The 23,799-nt window shown below is 36.4% G+C and overlaps 3 protein-coding genes across 3 annotated transcripts; 1 reads left to right on the forward strand and 2 right to left on the reverse strand.

Annotated features, from left to right (window-relative positions):
• Positions 1 to 1,215: 1,215 nt before the first annotated feature.
• On the reverse strand, positions 1,216 to 11,322 carry LOC107102918 (sterile alpha motif domain-containing protein 7-like). The gene is made up of 8 exons (XM_015402381.1): positions 11,058 to 11,322; positions 3,892 to 4,025; positions 3,618 to 3,741; positions 2,648 to 2,772; positions 2,475 to 2,556; positions 1,640 to 2,316; positions 1,447 to 1,562; positions 1,216 to 1,362 (listed from the first exon to the last, which is right to left on the reverse strand). Exons 2-8 carry the CDS (start codon positions 3,992 to 3,994, stop codon positions 1,216 to 1,218), a joined length of 1,374 nt encoding a protein of 457 aa, XP_015257867.1. The 5' UTR covers positions 3,995 to 4,025; positions 11,058 to 11,322.
• A 7,706-nt stretch (positions 11,323 to 19,028) lies between these two features.
• LOC107102921 (apolipoprotein D-like) lies at positions 19,029 to 19,920 on the forward strand. Its single transcript, XM_015402385.1, has 4 exons — positions 19,029 to 19,157; positions 19,264 to 19,385; positions 19,472 to 19,557; positions 19,672 to 19,920. Exons 1-4 carry the CDS (start codon positions 19,038 to 19,040, stop codon positions 19,911 to 19,913), a joined length of 570 nt encoding a protein of 189 aa, XP_015257871.1. The 5' UTR covers positions 19,029 to 19,037; the 3' UTR covers positions 19,914 to 19,920.
• A 2,408-nt stretch (positions 19,921 to 22,328) lies between these two features.
• On the reverse strand, positions 22,329 to 23,461 carry LOC107102920 (apolipoprotein D-like). Its single transcript, XM_015402383.1, has 5 exons — positions 23,421 to 23,461; positions 23,208 to 23,341; positions 22,980 to 23,101; positions 22,791 to 22,879; positions 22,329 to 22,688 (listed from the first exon to the last, which is right to left on the reverse strand). The coding sequence occupies exons 2-5, from the start codon at positions 23,325 to 23,327 to the stop codon at positions 22,447 to 22,449; spliced, it is 573 nt and encodes a 190-aa protein (XP_015257869.1). The 5' UTR covers positions 23,328 to 23,341; positions 23,421 to 23,461; the 3' UTR covers positions 22,329 to 22,446.
• Positions 23,462 to 23,799: the final 338 nt, after the last annotated feature.

A 23,799-nucleotide genomic window follows, 5' to 3' on the forward strand; every position in this document is an offset into this window, starting at 1 on the left:
CTATACATATTTCTTAGAATAATAATTTTTGTGAGAGTTAGTGACCTGAGGCAGCATTTTTTTCCACTTCAACAAACTCCCCTAACGTCCTCCTCACTGTGTGCTGTCAAAGATAAACCTGCTTAATTTTCTTCTCTTTTTAACCCCATTTCCAGTTATTTTTGTCTTTTAAATCATTGCTTGGATGATAGATATAGTGCAACTAGTTTTTGTGTTACCATGACTCATGAAGATCAACAAACGTTTTTAATGAAGGGTTATTTAGCTGCGGAAACAAAACGTGTTTAAACTTTTCCTTATCTTTCTCATTCCATCCTAAAGTTGCTAAGAAAAATGAGTCAGAGCTTCCTCTAGTATTTCTGCTCCAGGTCATCTTAAGGTAATCGCTTTCTGAAAAGTGAAATCATGATCCGGAATCAGTTTCTGGCTCAATTAAGGCAACATTTTAATGCACTAAAATGAACCTATGCACTGTGCTTTCCTACATTTGTCCTGACAGTCAGGTGATCTATGAAGTAAGATCAATAAAGAATAAATAATCTCAATAGCATAGGCAAAAAAGAGAAATATTCTGATGTATTACTACTGCACTAAAAGTATTAATATTATGTTTTTGCAGCCTAACTAGAAAGCTAGTGATTGTTGCATTTCTCTTGCTTATGAAACTACCACACAGCAGAATCAGGCTCTAGGTTTCATTTCATTTTAAAGGGGTAAATATAAAATAAGAGTGGACTGATTTAGGTAGCATGGGTACATTTACTTTTTTTGATAAAATCTATGATTGCAGGGAGCCAATTGGAATGACCTTAAAGAAGACAGTTTGAAAGGTAAATCATTACATCTGAGGTGTATCAAATTTGTCTGTACGCTATTTGTTCTGACTATGTTTCACAGCAGTGGAAGTAAGATTTACAAATCACACCCAGAATCAGTCTGATGAACTCTTCTATGCCAATCAAATTACAACTGAAGTATAATGTATTCGTATAATACAGCCCATCAAAAGCAGATCGACTTTCATTAAACCTATGCTTAGTATATGCATATGCCCACCAAATTAGGGTTTGTTGCTTGCTCTTCCTTTTAACGGAAGAATCCTTTACTTTAAAATAGTCTAGTAGCTCTATAGCTCTTTTTTTTCATTTTGTCTAGTTTTGCAGATGACGAATTAATTTATATGACAAAAAAATATCCAGGCTTTTTCTCAAGCATTTATTTTATCGAGATCCTTTTTCGCTGTCTAAGTACCTGTGAGCGTATTTTCAGAGCTGGGCCTAGCTTGAGCCCTAGTGTGTCCAGTAGATGCTCCTCTGAAAGAAGTGGAAGAGTTTCGCCATCAATCATGTGGTCCTTGAACGTCTGGAGAAATAATTTTAAGTCAGAATTAAGTTATAAAGAAAAGAAAGAGAGAAAACATTTATAGAAATGGTTCCCATGACCAACCTGAGCATACTCTGAGCATGTCGGTATACTGCTAATGAAGTTGTAAACATCGTTCACTGTCCACTTCCTTAAGTCCTCTGGAACTTCCTCACCATTTAGAAAGAGGTTTGGTGGGCCTGGAAAACAGATACTGAATCTAAGTATAATAGATCTAAACAAATAGATTGCAACCACGTCTATTTCCCAGACTTACCACTTGGAAGAAAACCATTTCCTTGGACAGGGAACACATAAGGCATCCCTGTGAGAGCTCCACCGGTGGAGGGATAGATGAATTTTTCCTGGAAAGCCGAACACTGACTGGGTATGTCTTTATCATTGGAAGCACCGTTGGTAATATCTGAACATCCATCCTGAGTGGTTGCGCAAGTCTTACGCAGGCCCGCCTCCCCCTCTTTGTAGCTCTTCCTGCTTCCTATGGCCAGCTCAGGGTCTGTTTTCACCTGATGGTGTGTCTTACTCGTGCCACACTCCTCGCCCACATCCCCCTTTGCTTCTAACTCTTTCTCCTCTCCTGATGTCGCCTCTGGACTCTGCTCTACACTTTTGTCCTCAGTTTGACCCTTCAGGTTGGGCACCTGGTTCTCTGTACTCTTATGTACAGTAGGCCTTCGCCCAGCCCTACGACCTCTCTCTCTGTGCAGCGAGCTGATTGGTGGATAGGGGTTGGATGACATGAGTATGCTGTTGGAATGAAGCTCATCTAGGGAGGGACGGTGGACAAAGACCTCATGGCCGTCTGGCATGCGCTGGCGGCCCCTAAAGAGCATGGGGTTGGAAGGGTACGACATGGGATTCTCTATTCCCATCAGTCCTTTTTGGTGAGCATTCTCAAGCTCTTTCTGGTGCAGGATGGCGTTCATCTCCATCCTGAAAATCAGTTAACACAAACATGTCATGCATTAGTAAAAACTATATTTCTGCTTAAAGAACTGAATTAAAACATTGTTTTAATAAACACATAGCGGTGCAGCCTGATAGCAGGTTGAAATTTTTTTCAGGTGCCGATAGTTTTGCTCCTGCAATACCTTGCTATATTTTGCTTGTGAAGGAGCTCCTGTCGCCTGGCAACGTTTTCCATTGGTTCTGAGGGCAGGAAGCCATACCCACCTGAGAAGAAGAAAGAATATGAAAATAGAGAACAGGATGTTAAAGGTCAAAACAAAGCCTGAAGTTGTGTTAGTTGGGAAGCTGTGCTCACCTGGTCCTGGGAATGCTCTGCCAGGCAGGACATTGGCATGTGGTGGAAGGGGTGGACCGAGGTGATGTCCCATGTGAATCTGCCTTGCTTCGGATGTTACCATCTCTGCAGGAGGAACCAACTCCCTAATGAGATAAAAGTAGCAGGATGAGATGGTAGGCAGCGATATATTTGCAGCTAATTTAACAGCGTGTTGACAATTATTGCTAAGATATATTTTGGCCTTCGTGTTTTATATCTTTCTGTTAGTTTCATGATGCTGACATATTCCGGAAGTCATTCCAATATTAATGTGTTTCAACGTTTCAGAAATGTTCAAATGTTGGAAGATGCATTTCATTTAAAATGTAATCCTAAATAAACGTGGGTAGTAATAGGAATGGTTGTCTTAAAAAAGATCCTAACACATTATTAGCAGAACATAAGGAAAGGAGCTGTTGAAAAAAACAAAGTAATGTTCATTGGTAGAAACTCAAGGGGAAAATGACAAACATAATTACTGTAACCATGGCCACATTTGCTGCATTTTATTTTATTTCTTTAGAATGTGTTACTTGGATCTAAGAATAAAATCACAGGGACTTTACAAAATTTTACCTGCACGTTAGAAATCCAATGGGATTTGCTCACTTTAATCACTAACCTAGCCATACAAGCTTAAATAAAGCATATATCTGCATGTGCATTGTATTCATTCTGATACTAAAGTAAAGAGCTCACTAAATTGTCTGAGGTGCAGCTGTCACTACTGTTCAAACAGCAGCAGCCATGTTGGATTCAGAGGGAGTGGTTGGAACTCACCCTTACAGAGTCCAGAAACCTTCCTGTTAAATTTTCCAACTTTAGATTTGAGAATCCTGATTTTTATATTGTGGAATATTGGTATATATGTACATTTATACATTAAGGGGAAATAAGTATTCTGGTGGTGAATGAATAATGATAAATAATGATAAATTTAGGTACAGACCTTTCCATAAAACGATGTTCAAACTGTGTTGGGACCCCCTGTAACCTCTGTTGGCCCTGGGCGAGGATCTGTGGAGCCATGGCCATCTGGTTCCTCATTATCAGCTCCTGCCTCTGCCTTAGCTCTGTGAGAGCACAGAAAATACCAGTAAGAATGATCTGTAATGTTACTGTAAATGCTTTGCAGGAAGCTGCAATCTACAAAAATCGGCAGATAATACTTGATGCAGAGCCATAAATGTGTTTTGGCATAAAGTCCAGCTTCGGATGCTCACCTCCAGCCGACATGCCGTTGACCAATCGGTACCAGTGCTTCTCATCTAAAGTCCCCTGGTCACTCAGTGCTGTCATCTTCCTCAGCTGCTCCCGTGGAGTCATTACAGCACACCACCTTCAATCCAAAGTAGTGCTGCTCAAAACAGAATCAAATATATGGTTTTATTTTATTTTAAAGAAATGTGAACAGAACTTCCCAGTTATGAGGTATAAAGTGGATTGACCTTCTGATTTACCTAAAAATTTCACTTCAATTAAAAATATTTTTCAATATGTATAGCTTGGTTACATTTTCCCTGCTTGGATTTGCAGGTGATAAAATTGTACTCTCTTCTTCTCACCACTAGAGGGTAGCAGTTATCCTTTTTAGATATGAGCACATCTGCAAATAGAGCAAGTTTACCCTGCAAGAGTTTTTTTCAAACTTGCTTTTAGGGTGTTGTGCAACATTTTAACCTCTGTTCTCACCTTTACAACTAAGTAACAATTCTAAATCCCCCTTGGCTGTAACCTTCATCACAAAATTAATCTGTAAATCCAAATCCTTTACTTATGCAAAGGCCAGCAAGTATTCTCTCTTGTTAATGATTGTGTCCTACTGATATCCTAACAAATACATTTAGTTAAGATTTAAGTAAATTAACAAAGCCATAGACAAGCTTTAAATTTTCACATTGTTTTTGGCTCTGTGAACAGCTTGCAAAAATAAATTAGCCTCCTCTTATTAACCTACTGCATTGCCCAAATCCCATTACTAAATATGATACTGTAAACGACTCAGTAATCTAGTGCTACTAATCCAGGACAAGCCTGCGATATGCATCTGGATACATGAATATGAACCATTCTGTCATTGGCCACCCCTTCAAATGAATCCTCTTAGGCTGATTAAAGTAGCATTTGATTGATATGTTTGTCATTGTAGGAGGCATGTGTTAATGGTGCACTTTTATTATTCCTGATGTACCGTTCCTTCCAGACAAATGCTGCCACTAAAAATGCCCTGGGGCATCGTGCATTATCCTCAGTCCCTCAAGTTCCCTCTAAAAGCCATGTAATCTGAGGGCTGTAATCCTCGTGTTAGTCCTGCAACAGTCTGCTGCCTACATCTGCTGACCTTCCTGGCCCATCCCAACACCCCCCCTCCTTCCCATCTTCCCAGGCCCCTGCTACCCTTAGGATCCTATTAGCTAAGTCCTGGCTATACAGCACTTTAAAGGGATGTGTTAGAGGTAATCCGCACGTTTAGAGTTTTACCCTCAGCAAACCTTGCCAGTAAGCATCCCGGACAATACACCTCTAAGTGCTAAGCCTATTAGTCTCCATTAGCTCCCAGGATGTCCCAAAAACACCTTGGGGATAAATCTGGGGAAGCAATCGGTTTATGTGGAGCTATGTGGCGCACACATACGCACCATCCAGCTCTTTCCTTATCCTTGTCAAAACCACTAATATTATCGAATCAAATTAGATAATTTTTTTTCTTTCCTGTTTATCCTGAAACAGGAGTGGGAATCACAGAGTGGGTCCCAAGCTTTAGGTGTAATTTTGTTAAATAAAAGGCTAAAAATTCTTCCTTTCTTCTGATATGTGAATTGACTTGTGCAGAAAGACAATCCACATATCGACGTAACATAATTTTAGTAAAACTTGTAAGTAACCTAATATGGAGTAATGTAAATTTCCTGCTGTACCGCAAACATAACAAAGTTTTAAATTTCCAAATATAAAAGGAGAAAAAAAGGCTTAAGAACTAAAACAATTTTAGGAATCCTTTTTGTTTTTTATATCCCTTGGTAATGTTTGACATTATTACCTAAAAACCTCGAAGTTAAGAGAACAAATATAATGTAATTTTGATGAACTAGAGAGAAGATATAATTACAGGCAGAATCTAAATGCCCAGATGTAAAGTGATTAAGCAAACATGATAACTATATGCATTTTAATAAATGTTATGAAAGTATTGAACAACTCAGTGTTTAATAAAAGCAATGTACAAGCATGAGGTGGTTTAGGAAAGGCTGAAAATGGTTTTATTAAAAGGATAATAAGATGGAAGAAAGAGGTTAAACATCAATGGATGTTCTTGCTCACTGTAGATTTTTTTTTTCTTTCTCAGTGTCCTGTCTGACAATTTGGCAATAAGAATAATTGTATTGATGCCAAAAAGAGCCCAACAGATTTTGCTTTAACAAGTGGAGCAGTATGGCTTTCACCACAGTGTTGCGCTTGATTTATGCATGTAAATATCTTATTTATAATCAACGCAGTGAGTATTTCAAATTATATGGACACTGCAATGGGAAAGTAGAGCAGGAAAGAAAAAACAGGAAAAAGGAGAAAAGATGAAAGAAAGAGGAGATAAAAGGGAGAGAATAATAAAAGTTCTACTGTCTGCTTCGTCATATGCAAAGAGATGTAAAAAGAACAGCACAACCAACGGATATATGTAGTATAAGAGATACAGTAAAGTAACACCTTCATACCATTGCTTAAGAATATGTAGTATAATTTAATCTGACATATATAATGTGGTAGCTGAAGATAAAAATAGAGCCTTTCTGTATGGAAGTGAATCTCTAAGTACCTGGAACCAAGCACCTGTAGTTGTTTCTGAGAGTACACTTGCGCATGTAAAGTTTATCCAAAGGAAAAATGCTCAATAGTGGTTGTGAAGAGCCAAAGACCCGCCCCTCCAGAGCACGTAGGCAAGCGCCTGGGGACCCAAAACCCCAGATGCCCAAAGGGACCCCCAGAGCAAAAACGTCCAAGAGGGGCCAACACAAGAAATCTGCCACCCCACCACAGGATGAGGAGAGACGGCCCCGAGCAAATCCCCCAGCCGCCGCAATGCCGATCGCAGTTTGGTCACTGTAGATGAGTGTGTAGATATTTTTCCAATGGTTGTGTTCATTTCAGTAATGTGTAAAAATGACATGAATAAAGATGAGTATAGGTATGCTTGATTGTGTTTATGTTTATGCGTGCATACATTTTTATTTCTCCCTTATTGGACTTTTGGGATAGTTTTGATTTGTAAATAAAGTAGGAATAGGCTTGATTATCGGTTTTAAGGACTAGAGAAAGGAGAAGAGGTTTTATTAAAGAACTTCACTTCTTTATACCTCTTTTCAAACATGATCACTAAATTATAAATGTAATGTAATTATATATTATGGGTTACACATAATATTTGTATGTATTATTATTATGAATCTCATTGGACTGTCTGAAATAAATTCCTTTATTAATCATATATATGTATTGTTTAAGTTAAAAGTAATCATCCCTTCATCTATCCAGTCTATTGTAACACATAACACATGTGAAATCATGACAATAGGTAAGGTTCGTTTAATTTTTGATTTACGGAACAATAAATACTTAGATTTCTAAACGAAGCTAAACAGATGTCAAAATGTGTTGTAAGATAATCAAGCTCTGTTTTGAAGGTTCCAGGTGGAAGTGTGATTGATTACATTCTTATTTGTTTTGAGGTAAACAAAGAGTCCAGACTCTAGTAAAAAACTGTTTATCTATCTAATACATAATTCAAATAATAAATATGCAATTTAGTTATAAACTGCACAACTGAATAGTTAAATTTCATATAAAATAATCAAAATTGCATTGAATGTAATGGAAAATATAAAGAAAATATATGTATTTAAAAATTAATATAATTCATTAAAATATGTATTTTTTGGGGGTCGCCAGTCTGCATCACTGTTTTTGAGTTTTATAGTTAGATATCCTTTAAAATTAACGATACAGAAATATTTTATCTTTAAATATTTTTACCTGCTCAGCAATAAATGGGACACGCAAAAGTTTTAATAATTTGAACAAACTAGCCTGTTTTTTTTAATCATAAAGCGAAGACATAAAGGGTAGTTTGAATTTAGCTCATTAAAAGGACATAAAACTTAAAAACTTTTCAGCTTGATTGAGTTCTATTTTCATGATCTTGCAAAAATGTTTTTCTTAAGAAGATGGATTGTGTCCGAGCGTTCACCCTAACCCCTAAAACCCTGAATCACTATAGAGAGCAGCAACTATATAGTGGATTTTATAGTGAACTCAGTTAAATGATCGTTCAGACAGATAATCACTACTTTTCGCTCCCTGTTGGTCATGTAACTCTGCCTCCCCGCGTGGTGCCAGCGCCATCTTTGTTCTTTCTCCGCGCCACAGCAAATTCCATGATGCTTTACAAGGAGAGCTCTTGCAAAGCATTCTTGGATATATCTGCTCATCTAGTGACCATGGATGATCACTACTTTTAAAGGCGCATTTGTTCGAAATGTTGAATCCATTAGTTTTTCATCCACTGGTGAGACACTCATCTAAAATGGCTTCATCACTATATAGTACACTATATATAAAGCCATGATGCTGAGAATCAAATGTCAATAATGTAAGCAGTGACTCCCATCTGACATCACTCTGAGTCGGGCCAAGTTCACTGGCCAACTCGGACAACTTGCGGCCTACGATTCAGAAAAGCTGAATGTAGTGTCATGTGTTATAGCAAACTTTACTAATAATAATTGATTGGTTTTAATGTTGATTTGAATGACCTAGTGATTAGATATAACTGGCAGTTCTACTTATTTAATAAGTCTTCCCAAAGATTCCTTCATTCGCTGCATTTATGATATTAAAAATGCACTGAAAAAACAAAAACAAACAAACAAAGAAATGCTGCACAGAAAATGCTGAATTAGAATTCAGATTCAGGTTATTACCAGTTGATTTTTTTTTAACCATTGTCTAAATGTTAAACAAATATCACCATACTTAGCTAAACACCTAACACCCCCTTTGGTGACCAAATGTGCTAAATTAATTAACAACTATACAATCTAGGATCAATTATGCTGATTTGTAATTTTCTAAAACTGCATTTCTGTATTGACGCCACATTGGACACTGAACAGAACTAGCTCCAGGTTATGGTATCACTTTGCAGCTAAATGGCTAAAACTACCCCCCACCAGATGTCATTTAGAAATAGTTTTTTAGGCTAAATCTGGTCAGTCTATCATAGTCTTTATTTAGGGCAGAAATACTTTTTGAAAATTGGGCTGTGTTTGGTCAGTCTGATTTTGTCCCACTTTAGTTCAATAAAAAAGATTAATTCAACGCCATTCAACAATCTGAAAATTACAGCTTTTCAACTTTAGCATTTCAACCAAATGTAGAAGTTCGGACATTAATCACGTCGTATTTTCAATGTCTTTTCAACCAATTTTTGCTCATGGGTAGCACAGCTAAATAAACTCCTCATGGTATCCTTAGGTCTAATATAGTTGTTTTTTTTTCATTAGTCTAATACTTGTTCTCTTGACTTTATGTCCAATTGTTTGGTCAAGTGTAAACACTGAACAGCTAATCTTAGCTTGTCCTAACCTTCAGTGGGCTAAAAGGCTGATATTACCTGAAGTGAATTGTCTACAGGAATAACTTCACCAGTGCTTTCTTGCTGTCCCTGTTTAGTATTGCTTCTATGTGCAATTTTCTAAGTTCACAAAATCCAACCCAAGCATTTATTAAATGCATGACTTGAATAATGACTGCACCACTGGAGCTTTATAAGATCATTAAAAAAGTTTTTTATCTTTTCAAACACATTTGTATCATAGTGACATGAGAAGTGGGAACGTTGAACAAAACTATTTCTGATTTCTTGGCAGCCAATCAAAAACTAATGTTAGTAGCTAATTAGCTACTTACACTTTTCAATAATTGCCCGTCTGTATCGACCTTATGAGCTAATCTTTGGGGTAAAAAGTGAATGCAAAACATAAGCATTCCTACTAAGCAGGTAAAATGCTAAAGTTATCGTAATTAAACAGTTTTCCTCCACTAATCCCTGTGTTTTGAGTTTCGGAACCATCCCAACAATTTACTTATTTAAAAAAAAAAATAAACCAAAAAAGCTTTGCAAATGCTCCTTAATACAGAGAACAGTATTTTTGTTGAGAGTTTAACTTTTTCTTGCCATTATTACAAGTCACAGCTCCACATGTTTGACATTAAATTTCACATTACTTAGATGAAACCATTATTTAACTAAAAAACAAAAACAAAAAAACAAACAAATTAATTAACTAATTCCTGGAAGAGCAAGTGCTTAACACAAAACAAAAATAAAGTTTCTTGCAGTTAATTTCTTTTTACACGTACACATACAAGTGTGCTGACTAAAATGCAAACGCAATACATCAGAGGAATTGCATTTGCAAAAAAAAAAAAAAAAAAAAGGCTTGAGCTTTCATCATTTCATGGTTTAGACACCTTTAGGCAACCTTTAACATTCGCTTCAGCATTTCACTTCCCTGTCCTGAGGTAAGCTAGTCTTACATGCACATCTAAAGGGTCTTCTAGGTTAATGTGAGTGAAACTGGCATAAAAAAAAGAGAGACATAGAAAAAAAAATGAACAATCTCTGCTGTATTTCCTTCAGTAAGCAGAGGCTACACTGCAGCTGCCAAATCCCAGGATTGGACTTCTTGGATTTGCTGTTGCCTGGTTAATCTCATTACAAGAATGAATTAAAGAGAAAAATTGCTGACAACTTAGATGGAGTCCTGAGGAGGTCATATCAGACAAGACAGAAGCGATGTCTAGTCCCTTCTAATCCCCTAACACAATGCACGCAGTTGAAACCATGCAAATTATGTCAGTTGCATGAACCAAACTTAACTTCTTGAAACATTTGTACATTCCCAATAAGATTTTTATAAACTATTTCCCATAAAAAATGCTTGAAAACTTGTTTGTTTTTGCACATTTTCTCTAAGTATATCTGATACTATTTGAAAAAAAAAGAAGCTAATTACTGTTTTTGCTTGATAATGGCAATTTTAAGCCCTTAATTAATTGAATTGGCCTATAGATTCATTACTCACTGCATTGTTAATAGGTTCATGAAGTTTCTTGCTGATGCAATACGATTTTTCATTTTTTACATAACAGCAACATTACGGTAATTCTTAGCTGCTTATATAATATTATGCACCTATGGTGTTAACTCCTAAACAGCATACATTTATATCTATAGCAAGAATTATAAGAGACAAAACAGAACAAATAGAAGACTGTGATATAAAACAAAAACCCACTGAAATATCGAAATGAGATGATGTTATTGACTTACCTTTGTGTTAGTAGTATTTGCAGCTGCTGTTGTGGTAGTTCAGATGTAATACAAAAAAACAAAGCAAATTATGTAACAAAAATGATTATAAAGTATTTTTAAATATGTGAGAGCTAGTTTTTATTCTGTTTGTCCTTCAGCATCCAACTTGCAGACTGGAGTAAGCACAATCTGCTGCCAGCAAAGTGTCTTAACTAAAAGAGACCTTTTAAATACCGATTCATTTCATCTCTATTAGCTGGCTTTATCTCCTGCAGTAAGCCCTCCCTGTCCTGACATCACTATGATCTCCCATCCAACCGCCCGCTGCACCTTCAACTGATGTGTAATTACTGAAGCAGCACTGGTCCCTAAGCATGGAGTGCTAAACCTCTTTCAACGTTTACCTCACTAATCCCGTGTTAGCACTTTAGGCCACAGTTAAGACACCTAAATGCTTAGCTTCCTTTTTCAGTGGCAAAATGGCCAGCCCCCTCCTTCCATGCTTTGTGGCACCATGTGGAGAAACTGCGCACTGCTGTTTGTAGACCTCAACAGCTCCACTGATCAGTCTTGTAATCTCTTTTTTAACACATGTCTAGTTTGGATGTCAGGAGTATTGTGCTCCCCAGGGTGCAAAAGAGCTGACCCAAACATGCTTGGTGGTAATTTGTCAGAAATCCGACTGAATGTTGGCTGGATCATCCTCTCAGACCTCCTAATCTGACAGTTTGTGCTAACCAAGCTTAGAGCAGGGGCCTACACTTTGAATGATGTTTTCTTTAATGCCTAGTGAGGAGCTAGGTGAGCACAGTTGGTGGGCTACAAAGAAAATTAGCCGAACTGCAGACACAACCCGGAGGGCGTGGGGTGGAGGGGGAAACTATGTGTTTCTGATCCCCTCCTCTCAATCTGCAGCTGGTGGAGCCTTCATTATAAATATATATTATATTAAAACGGCCTGTAGCTTTTACATTTCAGATGTTAAACAGTAAACTAATATATTGGATCAAAAGCAGAATTATTGGCAGTGGTAGAGATATTATTATGAATGCCCGTCTCATCTTCAGCACACTTTGCTGCCTTGATTAACCTTAAATCAATTATAAACTAATGTGACATACTACAAGGTCTGTAAAATCACAGAATAACTTAAATAGAACCTCTCTGACAACACTACGTTTTACAAAAGACATTAGATGTCGACTTGGATGGATGGAACGACTTAGTCTCTACCGGAAAATCCTCAACGAAAATGAATTTGCAATCAACTTGTGACTTTAAGCGGTTGGGTTATGCAGCATGAAAGTAATTTAATTCAGACAGGAAAATCCAGCTCTTAATGTGACAAAATGAATAAATAAAGATTTGGAGATGGCTTATCCAAGAATTAACTTGCATTTTTTTTTTCTTTTCTAAATTGATTCATGTACCCCAGGCATCCCCAAAGTCGGTCCTGGAGGGCCGCTGTCCTGCAGGTTTTAGAGGTTTCTCTGCTTTAGCACAGCTGATTCTGATGATTGCAGTTCAGCAAAAGCTTGTTACTTAACTATCAATGTAAATCAGCTGTGCTGGAGCAGGGAAACCTCTAAAACCTGCAGGACAGCGGCCCTGGAGGACCGACTTTGGGGATGCCTGATGTACCCCATTCCCTAAATAAGATTTATCCTACTAAAACTGTCCTTTGTTTTTTCTCTAACTTGGTTCAATCTTAAAATTAGTTTCCAAATGAAACAAAAAAAAACAAAAAAAAAAAACAGGAGAATTAAGGGGTGAAATACTTGGTCGGGGGTGTTTTGTTAGATTTCTTTTACACTAGGTGATATATTGCTTTGAAACTGACAGACAATTGAGGACCTTATTTAATATGTTATGTTAACATTCCTTTTTTATTTTCTTTATTTCGTTTATTTTAGTTCTTTGATAGCTTTTTATTCATCGAAGTTCAGGCTAGTGCTGCCTGTTTTTAAAAGGATAGTTTTTTTGTTTGTAAAACTGCATAAGGCCGATCTATTAATCATTATGGCACAAAAAGGCTCCTCAATTTATGAGATTACTCACTCCTCAAGTATACATTTTAACAAAACAAATAAGTAAGGTCTAATCTTTAAGAGAGAAACATGCCAAACACATCTTGATCACATTTCTTCAGTTCAATCACTGACAAATTTGAAGGATAAAAATATTATATTCAACATCAACATATTTATAACATTAACAACGTGATCCCAAAAGAGCAGTGTGCTAAAAACGCTCTGTGATGTAGACGATCCACTGAAAACATGAGTCTCTTTAGTTTGGTTAGTTGTTTTTTTGTTATTTCCTTTCCCACTCCTTGTCTCTTTTTAACCCTGATACCTACTTGCTTTTATTTTAAAGAAAGTGGGTTGAATGACAGCCCAGTCAAGGAGAAAAAAAAAAAGCTGTGAAAGGCATTCAGAAAGTCTGGAGACATACTGATCAATAACTCTTTGAAAGTTGAGAACAGCATATGGCTCCTGGATGACAGAGTGATGATGAAGAGATTAAAGGGTACGCATAGCTACTACTAAACCACAGTAGTGTAAATAGCCAAAATCAGATACTGACATAAACTTTATAAAAAGGCACATACGCTTTTTTTCCTATAGCCTGATGTTATATTAGAATAAGCTTTTTATCTTTAAGTTATGGTAACAAAAAATCCCTATCTGCTATATACCTGAATAAGGAGAGTTGTTTCGTATTTCTATTTTTTGCAGTACTTGGGTTTTAAAAGGAATTGGCTATACACAGATGATGCTTTCATGTTTTTACAAGCTTTTAATAGTTTAATAAATATGATGAGTAAGATGGAGGCACACATGTGGAGGTGTATTGGGAAAGCAAAAACACCTCAAATAATGGCGTTCAATTCCATAAATTAACTCTTTCCTTTTTTGATGTGAAGTAATCAAAAGAAATCAGCCAAGACATTGGAAAGAGAGATCTACACCTTCAAAAATATAGTTCATCCTTTGACACAATTTCTTAAAGCCTGAACAGGCAGCATTAATATGTTCACACAATGATAGCACTGGGAATCCCAGGCTCAGGTATTTTTTTTTGCCTTATATCTTTTTGTAGTGGGTGAGCTTAAGAGGTGTGTGGTAAAAACTGCAAGTGCCAGCATATAAAATTTTATGTTTCACCAGAAGTTTTGACTCATTATATTAATGTAGTTATTTATTATAAACCTATTTTAGCACAATATATATTTATTCACATGTATAAATAAACATACATTTCTTTTTTCATGGTTTTATTCTGACAGGGCTTTAAGAGGAGAGATCATTAGTTGGACATTTGTCGGCCTGTGGGGATTCTTCTATCACTGACTCCACTGTCTGCAGCTTCTACTTGATCTATGTGCTTATGTGGTCATGGACTTTAGAAAACAATATTTAAGCATTGAATTGAAGCTGGGTAAAAATTGAAAAAAGGGGCTAATGTTCATCTTAAAATTTTGATTAAAAGATTGAAGGCTTACAAGCCAATTTTAGTACAACTAGTGCACCTAATAAAACCGATGGCATAATGAGTAGATAACATTATTTGGAAGTATTGGAGGAACATCTCAAGAGATCAAGAAGATATTGTTAGCACATATCGCTTTGGTACATATGGCCAGATGGACAACATTATGGAAAATAAATGTTGGTGAAAGCTACTGCAATGTTTTGACGTGGCTGTCATGAGGCTCGCACCAGAGTGATCCGCTCCAGAAACTAGACTGTACAGTAAAACTCATGGATGGACGGATGGGATGATCAAATTGATTCACAGCAGCCAAATTACCAGAACACATATGGCTTGTTGGAACATCATCAAACTGACCTTTGAGGTTGTTTAGCAGGATAACATGTTTATAGTAAATATCTCAGGTCCTTGAAGTGGGATATGAGCTGGTCCTTTAGTGGATCATCAGATTACGCTTCCAGCTTTATAATTTAGATGCCAAGTACACCTTGAAACTCATCCCTAAACACTTGAATGTGTTTGATTGAATGCAAGTCCATCTTATTTTGTTAACAAAGTATAGTACAGTTAGAGATTCAGTCAGTCAGAGATTCAGTCAGTCAGTATTTATTCTATTCTATTCTATTCCATTATATTTAATTACATACTATATTGGACAGATAGTTGGCGCCTGTATTTTTTACAAACTTTTGCTAGAGCTCTACATTGTTTTAATTATTATCATTATTATGAAGCATTCTATTTTCTTTGTCAATATTACCCATTGTAAAGTAGGTTGTGGTTTGAAAACGAAAAAGTTGGTAAATATTTCACATTAACTCACTCTACTGAACTGTTTTCAACACTGCAGTATTTGAACACCCTGTTATTTTGCAAATTCTCCCACTTAGAAATCATGGAGGGGTCTGAAATTGTCATTGTAGGTGCATGTCCACTGTGAGAGACATAACCCCCGCCGAAGAAAGATCCAGAAATCACAAGGTATGATTTTTTAGCTATTTATTTGAATGATATGTTAGGTTTGACACATTGAACACAGATGCACTTAAAGTCAGATCAGCCCAACAGCGCGGGAACTTCTGACCCAAAGTAAATAAAGGAAAATAGGCTACAGGTTATAGATGCATTGGCAACGAACTACTGAAGTGTCTTTCTGCTTATCAAACAATACTATAGTAGTAAAAGGTCAAAAACAAAATGTCACTTTATTAAAAGGTACATTTAATACCTGCTTTAAGATTGTTGTTTTCTAAAGTATATTTTAGCCAGATAAGAAAATCTATTCTATTTTGTTAAATAGAACTTTAGATATTCTTATCTACACATAACTTGAAGAATGTACCAATCTGTGTGAAAGCCTTTCTCCCATCAAATATCTCCTCTGTTTTTGCTTTCTCAAATGTTAAAATGATTAAACTCATTTTACTGTCATAAAAATAACCTGAATAAACACACATGGCAGATGTTAAGAAGGATTTTGTTCCAAAAGAAAAAACTGTTATCTTAATTGACATGACAATGAATAACGGATAAACAAGCTGAAAGGTACTGAAACTGGAAATGGATTTTAAAAGAGTATTATTATATATTTCTATTAGATTTTATTATAAGTTTACTACTGTTTTTATTTAATTTGAAATGTTAAACCTCTTCTCCTTCTTCGTCCTAGTAGATAATTCAAGAAGCCATTCAAATTTTGTCTATAACAATATGTTCATGTCCATGTTTATAGAGCATGAGGTGTTCATGAAAATTAAAAACATCTTTATAGAGGATTTATGGCCTATTCCTGTTGTATGAGAAAGGTTTCTGTGTTGTTTTTAGTCAGGAATGTTTGTTCCTTTGAATTCCTATGGATGGATTTTTCCCTGTCTCTTTCTTATTATTGAATTATGAGCACCAGTTTTGAAGGAAGCAAGTGGTTTTCAAACCTGGTCCTGGTTTTAAATGCTGCTACAGTCCATCTGCATCACATGATTGCAGCCCCTTGTCCATAACCACCTGGGGCTGCAGGGCCCTGCTAATCACCCATTTGTTTGTCAGGTATGTGGAGGCAGGGATATACCTAAAATATGCAGGACAGCTGGGTTTGAGGACGGAGTTTGAAAACCCCTGATTTAGATGTTGTTTAGAGGTCCTTTATGGTCTCCTTGTCACTGTGCTCTGGAAGTAACTTTTAGAGTCAACCCATGCTTAGGAAAGGGCCCACTGTAATATGTTTAATCCGTTTGCGGATAATTGGTGATTCTGAATCTGTTCCTAGATGTCTTCATATCATTTTAAAATTAATTTATAATTCAGCCTACTTCAAGTTGTTAGATAGATTCTGTTTAATCAATTTATTGATTCTTAAGTTTAGCCTTACACACAAAAAAATACTTATATACTATATTATCACTCTGTATAATCAAGCTAAAAGATATATTAATTTCGACTTTTTAAACTAAACTGATTAAATAAAAAATAATGGTAATTTTCTAATTTGCTGACATGCTTCCTAATATGGATATTCTGATGTAAAGTAGATTTTTACTGAAAAAAGCAGAGCGGAAATCACAAATAACAGACTTAGGAATTAGGAGAACAGGGCTTTAGGACATCTAAACCGCTAATTTAAGAATCTCTCAGGTGTAAGCTTTTTAAAAGGGATTTCAGTCCGTGTTGTTTGCACCCAGCATTATGGTGTCACAGTGAGGCGAAGGGATCAGAGGCGGTTTAACCTCAACAAACAGCCACGGCTATAAATTCTCTCGGGGTAAGAGGAGACAACGTCCATCTTCTAATTACAGCAGCAGTCTGGTGTCCGGATCAAGTGCATTTCCTGCCACTATCAAATGATGACCTGTTCCTGAGCTGTAATCCCTCTAATTTGGAAGCATTATGTCTTTCACGCCTTCGGGGGAGATCTTGTTTAGGAATTGGTTATGGTGATATTATGGGTGGAAGATTTTTTAGGCATTAGATTATTGAAGTCAGTTTCATTACAAAAAGATTGAACATTCTGTTTTCATCAAAGGGAACCCATGCAGAAAAATAATTGACTAAGAAAATAAAAGAGTAAGAAAAAAGAAATATTTAAACTGAAAATTGTTAAACACATGACTATTATGTAAAGTGGTCTATACACATCATTAATAACATAGAAAATGCTCACAGGTAAAACCCTTTTCAGTACAAATGCTGCTATATGCAATTTAAATTGTTAAACTGTATTTTGATTATACATTTTAAAATAAAGCTCCCTGCATAAAGATGGGGAATAAAAAACAAAAAACAAAACAAAAACAAATTTACAAGCCCTGGTTTTCAGCATCTCTGTCCTAAATTCACAGTTTATAAGGACAGCACCAGTAGTCACTAGATTCTGTTGGAGCACATAATCCAAAGTGCTGGGTCATTTATCAATAACGGTACATTTTTATTAACCTTTTTAAATTGTTTAACTCATTCACTCTGCAAGTATTCAAATCTTGTTTTAGGATTGGTAAAAAAATAAAATTCAAATCCCAAATCTATAATCTTATGAACTCAAAAACCAAAACATTACCTTTTAAAATGTACTAGAAATGTAGTCTATGGAAAAAGTGTAAATAAAGTTCATATTTCAAGTTTTTTTTTAATTCTAAAACACTTTATAATACTAATATTTGTGATCAGCTTTCATTAAAGGTAACTAATATCTGTTGTAATACAGAACTTAATTGATTGAACAATTACTTACTTACTTAAAGGATCTATAATTCTCTCTATGGTTTATAGAAGTCTATATTTGCAGGTTTATATATATATATATATATATATATATATATACATATATATATACATATATATATACATATATATATATAGATATATATGTGTGTGTTTATACATACATACATATATATATAAATATATATATATATATATATATAATTGATATTGAGTTGAACACAGGTTCCTTTTTTCACAGGCCTATTCTTATTAAAAATGAAAGATTTGTTTTAATTAAAATGTTACAAAAGGCCCTTAGATGAATGTACATTTATTGTTTTTAAATACATCAAAATTGGATGAGCAACCTTAAAAAAACCAAACAGATAATGTTAACCAAGTCAGTAGAAGGACACTAACACGGATTGCATAATGCACACAAGGTCCCACACGTGACCTCACAAAACATTTCTGTAATCTATACCTTCCAGTTAATGTAACCTAAAACATATTTGTTTGGCAGCCAAGGTAACCAAGGTAGCCAATATCTTTACATGAACAGGTGCCAAAAATCTCACACCTTTAAAAAAACAAATGTGACATGCAAATCAGACCAAGGTGAAGCAGAGGACCTTCACTATAAATACAGCAGGGCAACGATGAGAGTCACTGCTACCCACTAAAACAGGTAAGAAATGATTGGTATCTTTTGTTCTGGCTTTTCTTATTTTGTGCACATGTAAAGAAGCTATTTGGAACAAAATAGATTACATTGAATATATTCTACTTTCTCAAAGGGTTTGGAGAGAAATGGATTTCATCCAGGTGTTTTCCTTCACTCTGCTGTCCGTTCTGGCAGCCAACGCTCAGATCTTCAGTCCTGGCAGATGTCCCCAAGCTGCTGTTCAGCAGCAGTTTGATGCTGCAAGGGTGAATAGCACAGCACAACATCAGAGAACTTCTAGATTATCAAGGCTTGTCTGCTGAACATGGAGCTGCAGGAACCTTATTTTTATGACTATACTTGTTTTTGCAGTATCTTGGTAAATGGTATGAAATCCAGAGGTTGCCCCACACGTTTCAGACAGGCCAGTGCAGCACTGCCACCTACAGTCTGCAGAGTCCTGGTGTTGTTGGAGTCCTAAACAGGGAGCTGCTGTGAGATTCATTTACTCTCATTTACTGAATCGCATTTATTCAAACTGATTGAAGTTATAGATTAACTCTTTCCTTTTATGTTTCAGTGCGAATGGGACCATTGATGAAATCATTGGGACTGCCAAACCTGACCCAGCTGAGCCTGCCAAACTGCTGGTCTACTTCTTTGAGAGTACAGATCTTCATATAATTTTCACACTCACCCACTGTTTTAAATTTATTTAAGATGTGATTTTAGTTATGCTCCAGTTCAAGCTTCACTTATCTCCTGTGTTTACTTCTCCAGACTCTCCCCCTGCTCCATACTGGGTTCTGTCCACAGACTATGATAACTACGCCCTGGTCTACAGCTGCACCGACCTACTTATGTTGCACGCTGACTTTGTCTGGATCCTGAGCAGGCAGCCCACTCTGCCTGACGATACCCTGGAGGAGCTTCACAGCATCCTGCGGTCCCTCAATGTCAGTGTAGACAAGCTGCTGTACACCAACCAGGATCCAGTGTCATGTAGTGTCATGAACCAGTAAAATAATATCATGCATTTTGTGTTTTTAATTTACACTCTTTATTTTGAGCTTAAATTAATAAACATATGTGCTGAAAAAAAAAACAAGATGGCATCTGTGATGTTTGTTTTTTTTTATTTTTATTTCTGATGGGTTTTAATGGAAAGGATTCTCCCACCATTCTCACTCTCTGCAAATATTCAGTTGTTGAACTCTAATGAAATTTTGTTGTTGAATATATACATAAATTCGCCTAAATCTTTAAATAAGAGGCGCTGAAGTTTTTTTTTTTATTATTATTTTTTAATTTTGACAATGCTTATAATGGTTTACTCAGAACATTGAAAAAGGGCAGCACTTTTAGTAAATGATTTTAAATTGCACAGTAAAGCATTTTGGATTACTAAACAAGAGATTGATAGAGGATTCAAGTAAATTAAATTTCAATTCAGTTTATTTATATAACCATAATAACCCTTATGTTGGGTTATAAATAAAAAATAACAAAAAATAAATAAATTCTCTAATTTTTATAGATGAATTTAACAGTTTGTCTTGAGTTCTAATTCAAATTTTATAGAAAAGTAGGTAGTTTTAACTTAAATTAAGTCGAAAATATGTAAAATTCCTAAATTATAACTTTATATTAATCTAATAATAATTAAACATGATGCACAAACTCGCATTAAAAAAACACCACCTTGCAAAATCTGGGATAATTTATCCGACTGGCGGGCATCCGTGAACAACCATCTATATCAGGGAGACTCCTGGAACTTCCGGGACTTGGGATGTCTGCAGATCATACAGTAAATTTGGTTCGTTAAGCTGGAGTCTGGCTTCCTGGGCCTCCTTCCTGCTTCTGTGCTCCACATCGCCCAACTGTTGGTATCTCCACATCTGTTAAAGGAGAAGTCCGCTCTGTTAAATCTGGCGGTTCCTGCCCAAAGGAAGACTCTGAAAAGGTTAGAATAGAGGTAGATCGGTCTCAATTTTACAGAAATATACATATGTGATTCATACATGCACAGGACAAGATCCACACATGCATGTATTTGTGAAAATTAAGACTAATCTAACTCCATAGGTTTGTGGCTTTTGTTGGTTTCATGCATTTCATTATTGAACTCCTTGAAGCCACTAACCTACATCTCCATCTATAGTTATCCCTGGTCCTTGGTGGATGCGCTCCTGAGTTCAGATAAACTATTTAAATGCTACTGCTGTCACTCCAGCTGAAAATGTGGGTCTTCTGTCTGGTTTGTTACAGACTGGAGTTCAAGGAGACCTACAGACAGAAAAACAGATACAAGAGGTGACTGGACACACAGCCAGGCAGATGAGCACCAAGCCAGCTCCCATGTCAAAATCAAGTTATAGAAACACTTTGATCTAAGATACCATGAATATTGCAGGTGTTCGAATATCATTCGGAAATGAAAGTATTCAATGAAAACAAAAAGTTTAGCAGCAACGTTGACATTAAAGCGATTCTCTCTCTTGAGGGACTTTAATTTAAAAATTCAACATCAGATGTGGGTGAAACTCCGTGAGTCAAATCTGGATGTTTTCTACAACCATTCTGAAATGGAATTATGTATTGGAATTAAATATCACAAGCGTTACCATGTAAGTGCACTAAGGGACCATTCCACACCGATTGTCCACATCATTCTCCATTCAGGATGGGATACTTATTACATGAAATATTACATGGGTCGTTTTATTACTCCTATATCACTGGGATAGGAGTGGCCTCTAATCAGCCTTTAATTCTTACAATTAAGTTTTGTTCATAAAATGCTTTATATATAATTTGTTTGCAGCAACATCCCCATAGATACTTAGTTTTTATCGTCTAGCAGTATAGATTGTGCTCTGAACCAAAATCTGATTGTCCATGGCTGCTTGTGATAGGCTGATCAAACACAGAAGCAGTTGTCCAAGTCATATTATGTAGCCATTAAGATTTCATGATTTTTTTTCATCTTGATGTAGAGTTGCAAATAACCATTTTATATGCAAGATATTTTTATAATAGGGAAACATAATCCAGGCCATTACAACTTAAATTTTTTGTTACTGTATACACACACTCCTTTTATATGGTCTGTCATATTTAATGGCATTTTGCTTTAACCCTTTGTACTCTACTGGAACCAGAATTTCCCTGAAGGAGCAATCCCAAGGGATAAATAAAGTTGGGTCTAAGGGTTACTTAAGGACATGATGCATGTGCACTGCAAGTTGTGTGTCTTAGTATAAAAAAATGTTTGTGTCATTTGACTACCTTTTTAGTTTTCGATCTTGTCACCGGTTTTATTATCTGACAAATAAAATTGATCTGAATTCTCACCGTTTACGTTGACTGTCAAATCAAATGGAATAAAGGATAAGCAAATTTATTTCAACAAAATACGACACAAATTTGCATAGCAAGATACTTTTATACATGATGACAGCTATGACTTTGCACTTCATAGAAACAATGAGACCCTGTACACAGCAGTGCTGTTTAATTCAAGCACTACCCATCTGTCAGGAGCATCTCTGCTCACTGCTTCATGGCGCTGCAGTAGCTCTCCTCCTGATTGGTGGGGACCATTTTGTTCACGTTGACACCGATAGAAGATAAGATGCTGAGCAGCTGCTCCGTGGTCTCTTTAGGCAAGGTGGGCTCCCTGCTGAGGATCCAGGACAGCTCCATGTGGAACAGGCCATAGTCCGTACAGCCGTAGACCAGAGTGTAGCTATCGTAGTTTGTGGACAGGACCCAGTATGGACCAGGAGGAGTACCTGAAACAGGCGGATGAGCTTTAGAGAAAAGATGGCAGGATTCTGATAGATAACTTTAAGAGTGTAATCCCAGACTTGAGTTTGATTTTTAAACCGGTTTACCTTCAAAGAAGGAGACCTCTAGCTTGGCTGGCTCAGCAGGGTCCTTAACTTTGGCAGAGCCAACAACAGAGTTGATGGTTCCATCATCACTGTAGGTAAATAACTAAATCAGTTCTCATGCGTAAATGATTCATGACCTTTTTCCCTTGTTTCAGTAACGTTCAGAAGGAAGCAGACACTTTCACTCACAGCAGCTCACTGTTGAGAACACTGATGACTCCTGGACTTTTCAGGGTATATGTGGCAGTAGCACATTGACCTTTCTGGAAGTTTGTTGGCAGCTTCTGGATCTCATACCATTTACCAAGATACTGCAGAGGAACCACAATTACCATACATTAAAAGACTTAGCTGTTGTCACAAACCTGAACTTTCAGTTTGTCTTGCTTCATAAAACCCAAATGAGATTTTGCTCACCCTGGAAGCATCAAAGTTGGCCTGGACTGCAGGATTGGGACATCTTCCAGACTTTATAACCTGGGTGCTGCCTCCAGCAACAAGCAACAGAGTTAGAGTAAGAACCTGGAAAACCTCCATCTTCCCTCCTTGACCTGCACCAAGTAAAACAAAGAACAGCGTCTTAAAGACGGTTGTCAAAAACCTGGAATGAGAAAGTTCTTGTCTGCTCACCTGTTTGAAATCAGCAGGAGTCATAAACAGCTTGTTTTCGGTGGTCTTTTAAAGCCCCAAAGACCTATCTGTTGGCGATCAATGACATTCTTGAGCCCCTCCTTGTTTTACGATGAATTGCAGGTGTGAGAGCTGGCACCTGTTCAAATAAAGCCACTGTTTAAACAGACTCTTAACAACATTCTCCGTTTTAACACTTCATGGTTACATCATTAGGCTGCTGCATTATTGACTCATCTTAAATATAACAAGGAATGGCTTTAGATATGTTTTAAAAAGATAATAAATAAAAAAAACAACAACACATATTTCATTCTGAATGACGCAAATGTTTTTTTCTTATCTTTTTAAAAAAACATTTTTGCAAAACCTCATTGCT

The sequence above is a fragment of the Cyprinodon variegatus genome, unplaced genomic scaffold (assembly GCF_000732505.1).
Source record: "Cyprinodon variegatus isolate N-32 unplaced genomic scaffold, C_variegatus-1.0 Scaffold1341, whole genome shotgun sequence".
NCBI lineage: Eukaryota > Metazoa > Chordata > Actinopteri > Cyprinodontiformes > Cyprinodontidae > Cyprinodon > Cyprinodon variegatus.

Bases quoted from the DNA above. Each gene is read 5' to 3' on its own strand.
- LOC107102918 (XM_015402381.1), bottom strand. From the start codon at position 3,994: ATGACTCCACGGGAGCAGCTGAGGAAGATGACAGCACTGAGTGACCAG. The intron at 2,773-3,617 runs GTCTGTACCTAA...TTATCTCATTAG, and splicing joins GAACATCGTTTTATGGAAAG to GGAGTTGGTTCCTCCTGCAG. The intron at 2,317-2,474 runs GTATTGCAGGAG...ACTGATTTTCAG, and splicing joins CACAAGCAAAATATAGCAAG to GATGGAGATGAACGCCATCC.
- LOC107102921 (XM_015402385.1), top strand. From the start codon at position 19,038: ATGGATTTCATCCAGGTGTTTTCCTTCACTCTGCTGTCCGTTCTGGCA. The intron at 19,386-19,471 runs GTGAGATTCATT...TTTATGTTTCAG, and splicing joins GTCCTAAACAGGGAGCTGCT to TGCGAATGGGACCATTGATG. The intron at 19,558-19,671 runs GTACAGATCTTC...TTACTTCTCCAG, and splicing joins GCTGGTCTACTTCTTTGAGA to ACTCTCCCCCTGCTCCATAC.
- LOC107102920 (XM_015402383.1), bottom strand. From the start codon at position 23,327: ATGGAGGTTTTCCAGGTTCTTACTCTAACTCTGTTGCTTGTTGCTGGA. The intron at 23,102-23,207 runs GTGAGCAAAATC...GTTCCTCTGCAG, and splicing joins CCAACTTTGATGCTTCCAGG to TATCTTGGTAAATGGTATGA. The intron at 22,689-22,790 runs GTAAACCGGTTT...CGCCTGTTTCAG, and splicing joins AGAGGTCTCCTTCTTTGAAG to GTACTCCTCCTGGTCCATAC.